The sequence below is a fragment of the Gadus macrocephalus genome, chromosome 7 (assembly GCF_031168955.1).
Source record: "Gadus macrocephalus chromosome 7, ASM3116895v1".
Lineage (NCBI taxonomy): Eukaryota > Metazoa > Chordata > Actinopteri > Gadiformes > Gadidae > Gadus > Gadus macrocephalus.
In genome coordinates, this window is record NC_082388.1 from 15,959,326 (window position 1) to 15,966,504 (window position 7,179).

Here is a 7,179-nt window from a genome sequence, read left to right on the forward strand (position 1 = left end):
TGAATGTGTCTTTGGTTATTCAAGGTATTCAATCACAATATTTGGCTCAATGTTTTGCGCGTTGCAGGCATAACAGTTCATCATAGGTCTAGCTCCAACATTCATGGTTGTAACTTGTGGCTGACCAGAGCGCTGCAAAATGCGCGATCACGTTCCGCGCACTTTCCTCGCAGGGAGGGTTTAGCCGACCTGCTGAATTGGAGAGCAGAGGACTACTTTGCCTCTGCTTTTTTTTGTTTAATTCTATCAAGGAATATTTGGGAGTTTTTTCGTGGATGCTTTTTTGGATCAGGTTATTACTCTTGTGAGCAAACAGGAAAAGTAAGTAGACCTACATAGGCTTTTTTTTTGTTATTCACAACGTCTTAAAACCAAGTTCACAATGATGTCGCCTGTTGCGGAGTAGACGAGCGGTAATTACATTCATATAATTTAGGATGCTACTAGAAAAGTTCTATCAAATGCGCCAGCCTGTGGAAGTGTGGTTAGAATATGTGTGAATAGGCCTACAGAACACTAGAAAAGACAATGTTTTTCGGTTTTCTAAATATTTCTATCTGCAATAACGACTCAGTGGGTGTTTCATTTTCGGTGGACTTGATCGTTATTCCTAGATTACATTAGTGTTTGCATAGCCTACGTCAACAATGTCACTGTCAAGTCAATATAGGTTTAGGCAATTTCTGGACGAAATACTATACAGTTCTGGCATATGTACCTACCATAGAGAACGTGTGAGTGGTGAGTGAGTGGAAATGATACACAATATTTTGAATTGTTTCAAGTCCCAGGGGACCAATAGGGTCTAAATTATTTACTCTTATCGCCTGCATGTCTTGATCTGTATTTTTGATTCTTCGCTGCTGTCCAGAAGGGGACCGGCCGGTGGACGGACTGGGTCATGTGGAGGTGCATGGGGACGCCGCGCTACTGCCCTCGGAATGGCGCAGCGCTGTGCGCGGCTGCTGCCCTTCCTTTTGTTGCTCCTGGGATATGGTGAGCCGCTGACAAATGTTTACTTACTTAAATATATTAAATCTAGCATCGAATAGTGGAAAGCCGGATAGCAACCATTGAGTTCAATAGTAGGAGTTTTGACGTGCATATTTAAATGTTTTATATATTTATCGAGCATTAACAGAAGGCAACCAGTAAAAACATTGAAAATGCTTTCCAATACTTGTAATTAAAATGCAACAAGTGGGTTGTGTGGAGACGTGATGTTTAAGGAAGCAGGGGGGGGGGGGGGGGGGTTGCTCTCTTCCTCTGCCCACACCCTCTTTCCTTATAGAAGGCTCTGCTTTGTTACACAGTGAGTTCATAAAAAGTAGACACACACACATAAGACACATGATCACATAAGATCACGCTAAGTTTAGAAGCCACACTAGAAACATTCTGGCAATGAGCTAACCCTACAAAAAAGGTTAATGGAGGGATTGCTGGTCCACAAGATACTTGCCCTGTTGAGATGGCCTTGTGCAAAATACCTAACTCCTGATTAGTCAAAACAAGTTTTTTTTTTGCCCATGTGTGTGCATGTGTGTGTTTCAGTCATGTCACTCAGAGTCAGGGTAGTCTTGTCGTTATGCTTTTGACTCCCAGCAGAAAGTTCCTGGGTTTGAACCCAAAACGTCCAGCCTAACTTCAGGCTCCCTTGAGCAAGATTTCCAATGCCTACCAGCTCCTTAATCTTGTGTATCTAAAAGTTGCTTTGCGTTAAAGCACCCCAGATTCATATTGAATCTGGGATAGATTCTTATTTCAGGTTCTCTTTCTCCATGTCTTCTGTAGCCATGGCGGGTCTCAGCATCTGGCCATCGCTCCACATTGCCCTGAGCAACGCCAGCGTGTTTGTTGACTTCATCACGGCGTGCAACAGCAGCTCTGTCTGCAACACCACCCTCTCCCTGGTCGACACGGAAACCAACTCTACCCTGCTGACCAGAACCCTCCCAGGGGACCAATCAGTGGGCAGAGTGGAGTTCAACTGCTCCTATTTCCTGTACGCCGGCATATTCCGCTTCCATCTGAAGCAGACAGCCAAAGCAGGCCATTCCCATGGTTCAGAAAGCACCCATAGCACCTCCTGGTGGTGCAGCTCTGAACTGCATGTGCAGTGGCCTACCTTCCACATCGGCATAGAACGGCTTGCAAACCACTCTGGATCCTTCCAGGTAAGGCGTCCCCCAGAACACATGTAGCATAGCTATATTTTGTCAAAGATTATTTTAAAATACACTATTCTAGGTCAATGAGGATCCACCACCATGAAGGACGACATTCATGAATCTCTCTTTGTCTTTGGCAGGTGGGGATATCCACCAATGAACACTTCCAGGGATGCTCAGGTGACCACAGCGCCGCCCTCTCCCTCGAGGTCAGCTACATGGAGTACAACCAGATTGGGCGAAACAGCATTGACAAGGTCCGTGTGCGGACGCACCACCCAATCAGAGCGCTGCGCTCCCAGAGTGTGGAGCTGCCCTGCGCGTTCCCCTTCACGGAGAAGGACTTTGTGCGCGTGGCTCTGCGCTCGCCCCACACCAGCCAGGAGGTGAAGAGCTCCGGTCCACTCTACCTTTCCCGGATCTTCTCCTACAAGCTGCAGGTGGATGACGCCAGCATCTACCGCACCGGCTGCGACGGGACCATGACCGTGAGGCTCCTCGCCCCCCCATGTGCCGCCGTCAACGGGAAGGTGCAGCTGTACCGGTACGCTGCTGCTGCTGCTGCTGGGCCTGGAGGTGGAGAGGTTGGTGGAGGTGGTGGTGGTTCTGGTGGCTCCACCATGGCCGGTTCCCCCGGGTTGGTTCCGTCACTCAGGACACCCCTGCTGGGGTTCGGACCGCAGGACGAGCCCTTTGCCCCAACGGCACTGCTGGCCTTCAACTGGCTGACCCACGGGGAGAACCAAACAGAGTTTAACTGCTCCGTGTTTCAGCCCGGGAAGAACAAATACTGCTTCCGTTTTGTCTTCAACTACAGCCGTTTGCCCAGCCCAGCGCAGACCTGTCTGGTGGTCCACAGAAGTGTAGGTGAGAATGTGTTTCTGATGAGTCTACTTTCACAAATGTCCCGCCTGGGATCGATCGTAAAATGATCATCTTATCTATGAAATAGAGGGCTTAGTTGAATTAATTTTCATGTCCGGACAGGGAGAATGACACCTGGGCACCTATGAAAGTCAGGGTTCTTTACAAAATCTTTACCCCAGCCCTGTGGCCATAGGTTTGCAGTGTTTCAGTGAATGGGGCTTTGTAGTCATTAGATCAAACACAGTACAATTGAATAGACATACTTTGTACTTTTTTCGACTTTGTTTGATTCAATGTTGATATATGGTCTCGGCACGTTATTTTAGGCATGCTGCGGCTCGTTTTGGGTCATTTAATTTTGTTCTGCTCTTCGTTTAATGCCTGTGCAAATCATCCCATTTTTGTAAACTTTGCAGGACCACGAATGGTTTTGGATTCACGTGACATCCAAATTACCTTCAGGGTTTCTTTTTCTATCCATCTGTCTCCTTTATTCCAAAAAACGGTTTCAGTAAAATCGGGTTCTCCTGCCTGTAGGTTATAGGCCTATGTATGCTGGTTGAGCTGGGAACAAGAGATGTAATAGCAGAAGAATAGAACGCTGTGTTACATTGGAATAGCTTACATCCTAGGAGAGTCCATCTAGTTCTCCCGGCTCTTCTAAAAAGGGCCGGGAGACTCGATAGGGTCTACCTTGGGAACAGATGGTACCTTGGGGATTCTTGCTTAGGAATGGATGTCATCTTGGGAACAGCTTTTTGCTTGGAATGGAATTGAAGCTTGAGAAAGGATGTTTGCTTGGGAGTTAGCTTTGGGATGCTATCTTGGGCACAGAGTCTTCGGGAGGAAGATGTTGGGTGTGAACCAGGGACAGAATGCCATGACGATTCAGATGAGGACAGGATCTTGACTTTTTGGATCTTCACTAATAAGTCCTCTTCCTCTGCCCTCTCCCTCCTCTTCGTGTAGAGTCCTGGGGGCCGTGGGAGCCTTGGAGTCCCTGCAGTGTGAGCTGTGGAGAAGGACTCAGGGAGCGTGTCCGCCGGTGCCTGTCGCTGCAGGGCGCAGTGGGGGTACGGTGCCCGGGCATGGGCACGGAGCAGTCCCCCTGCTCCCTGGAGGACTGCATGGGTTAGTCTCCTGGTCTCTCCTCTCCTTGCATATGGATGAGGTCTTCCCTTAATTGAACTCTTAAAAGTGCTTTGAATAATCCAAAAAAGCGTAACGTTCTGAGATTAGTTCACAAGTTGTGTTTTGCCTGTGTCTACCTGGGAGTCTGCACAAACTCGGTCTACCTTGTTTCATTTAGCAAACTTTTTTGGTCCATATTTTAGCTTAGCTTATTTCAGTTAGTTTTGGCTTAGCCTGGCTTACCTTGTTTTAGCTTTACTTTACTCTAGCTATATTCAGGAGTTTTATTCACCTGGGGTCCTAAGCTTCATTCTCTCATTCCCTCTCTTTGTCAACCCACTTTCCTGGGTCTCTCTACTGTCCTGTCCATAAAGGCACACAAAACAATGTTTGCTAGTATAGTAGTATTCGGTTTCAGATGACCTTCTGTGTCCCCCAGTGACGGCCGCCCCCTCTCCTTCCCCGCCTGGGGTGCCCGCGGGAGCCACAGTCCTGGGCGGGAACCTGATGGTGGTGACCGGCATCTCCCTCTGCCTGGCTGTCATCCTGGCCACTCTCCTCTTCACGGCCTGGAGGAAGCTGTGCCGGGCCCCTCCCTGCAGCTCTGTGCGCCAAGGGTCCATGCACTCCACCGGGGGACGCAAGCTCTCTGACGAGGCGTCCATCTTCGGGAACAGCCTCCAGAGACCCACCCTGATGGAGCCGCCGGGGCTACAGGGGATGGGCTCAGCAGGCCAGAGACAGACACCTCTGCTGGGCAGCCGGTCTCTGTCGCTGCCCCTGGTCCTCGCTCTTCCTCCAGACCCAGACAGGCTGTCTCCCTCTGGACAGAAAATGGTGCCCCCTGTGTTCGGGTATGTATGGAAGATCCCGGGTGTTTTGTCATCAATGTCCTCTAACATATACCATCAAAACCTTTTGTAGTGTAGTTGTAGCGGGGTGTTCAGCAGCCAAAAGGTTCTCAGTTCCTTGCGGACCCTCCTTGCGTCCACCGCAAGGGCCGGACGTGTGCCTGAAGGTTCACGACTGTGTCGAAGCGTCTGCATGGTCCTTGTGTTGCGTGAACGTGGGACCATAATCAGGCCTTACCGCACTACTCCTTTGTGGATCTCAAGGTCACTGTAAATGCTAAAATTTGATAAAATAGGTTTAAACCGATTTTTAATCTGTGTGTTCTGCCCCCAGCTACCGGCTGGCCCAGCAGCAGCTGAAGGAAATGAAGAAACAGGGTCTGACGGAGGCCACCCAGGTCTACCACGTCTCCTCCAGCCCGGTGGACGACAACATGCTAAGCACCACCGCCTCGCCCACCGCCACCCTGACTTCCACCCCGACAGGGCTCCACCTGCCTCCGCCTCCTCTTCCACCACCCGCCAGCCCGGGCATTCAGGAACATCACTACCAGCACCAAGCTGCCGAGCGGAGACTCAGTCCCAGGGAGGAGCTCCGTCTGGGGCCTCCTCTCCCTGGATATGGAGGAGGAGGAGGAGGAGGAGGGACTTCCAGGAGACAAGAGCGCACCGCCGACTGGGTGGAGATGGTGGAGAGGAGCGGGATGGGCAGGGGAGGAGGCGTGGAAGCGGGGAACTCCTCCTCCCCGGTCAACCCTCATTTCCGCAGGACGTGTAGTTTTACGGACGCCAAACCGCAGCCCGCAGCGTTGGCAGGCTCAAGGGCCTTCAGGGAGCGAAGCATGACCCAGGTAAGCTGATTCCAACAACTGTTTACTTCTGCCCTTTAAATTGTAAAAAAATAAATAAAGGTTTAAATATTTGAAAATTTAACTTGCCATGCCTTTGATCTGCAATCCAAAGGGTGCAGTTCTATCCACATACTAGGATATATAAAAAGAAATGGGATTTTTTCATAAATCTTTCTAGGTGGCCTCCAGGACCCTTCCAGAAGGAAGCTGTAGGGCCAGAGGCGTCCGCGAGGGCCAGCCGTACCCAGCCTTCCCTTCCTATCCAATCCCAGAGCTTGGGCCGTTCGACTGGGGACCCTCCACCCCAAAGAGGACCTGGCTGGAGGCCGCTGCGCCTGGTCTCAGCCTCTCTCCACAGCCCTTAGGGACCCACCCACAAGACAGGCACAATACAGCTCTGCTCAATGGCACTGTGGAAAGAGACAGGCTTGAAACGGTGGGGTGTGGGCCTCTGAGCAGGGGTGGTCCCCCGCAACGAGGATGCCCCCGCAACGGAGTCCTTTGTCCCCCTTGGAGTGCCAACCAGCTGGCCCTGGAGAGGGCAGAGCGGGCGGAGCAGTGCTGGTCCCGACGCGGTCCCTCGCCCATCCAGAGGAACATCCTGGCCCGCAGGCTCAAAGAGGCTCAGGCCTGCTCTGGGGCCCCAGGGGGCCCTGGTGGGAGGCAGCGCAGCGCCACCTTCAGCGCCTCAACAGAGGAGCAGAGGAGAGGCCGCTGCCACTCTCTACCCATGTCTGGCTCCCCCTACAGGCTGAGTGATGCAGAGCAGAGGATGATGGACCTTGATCTGCCCTCCACTTGAAGACTAAACATCACCATGAAGAGCTTTTTACCCTTTTACTTCTAATTATGTACAAATAAAATATTTTTTTTACTCATTACCCGTTTAAATGTAACCTTAACTGACTTGTGACTTCTGGCACCAAATGCAAGGAGGTGGGTCTGGCATTACAATCAAAGCCTGCTTGATTTAGAAATTAAGAAGGCGGTATTCCCATTCAAACCCTAAATGCTCCAATTCAAATCACAGCTTTAATGTGCCACCTAATAATATAATAGAAGAGGAGGAGAGAAGGAAGGAGGTGATAACTTGTCATACCTATGCAGGAAAAAACCTTTAGACTGAATACTTTTCAGAAAAGTTACACATTACATTCAGTAATTACTTCTTAGCGTAAGGTAATGGATTGCATTTCGTCTTTGTCAACTTTGTGAGTTCAATTCCCTCCATCTGTTTTTAAAAATGAGCTTTTCTGAAGAGTAGCAGAAGACATTGAAGCATTACTTTTCAGACTTATTTTTAAGTCT

At 50.1% G+C, this 7,179-nt stretch overlaps 1 protein-coding gene across 5 annotated transcripts; it reads left to right on the top strand.

Annotated features, from left to right (window-relative positions):
- The first annotated feature begins 136 nt into the window (after nt 1-136).
- LOC132461648 (thrombospondin type-1 domain-containing protein 1) lies at nt 137-6,743 on the top strand. Of its 5 annotated transcripts, none has more exons than XM_060056891.1 (8): nt 137-413; nt 872-996; nt 1,795-2,177; nt 2,312-3,038; nt 4,008-4,169; nt 4,609-5,023; nt 5,355-5,871; nt 6,050-6,743. In XM_060056891.1, the coding sequence occupies exons 2-8, from the start codon at nt 942-944 to the stop codon at nt 6,671-6,673; spliced, it is 2,883 nt and encodes a 960-aa protein (XP_059912874.1). In that variant the 5' UTR covers nt 137-413; nt 872-941; the 3' UTR covers nt 6,674-6,743. The 5 variants fall into 5 exon arrangements, with proteins under 5 accessions (XP_059912874.1, XP_059912875.1, XP_059912873.1 ...); XM_060056892.1 differs by having other exon boundaries at nt 875-996; XM_060056890.1 differs by having other exon boundaries at nt 137-321.
- Nucleotides 6,744-7,179: the final 436 nt, after the last annotated feature.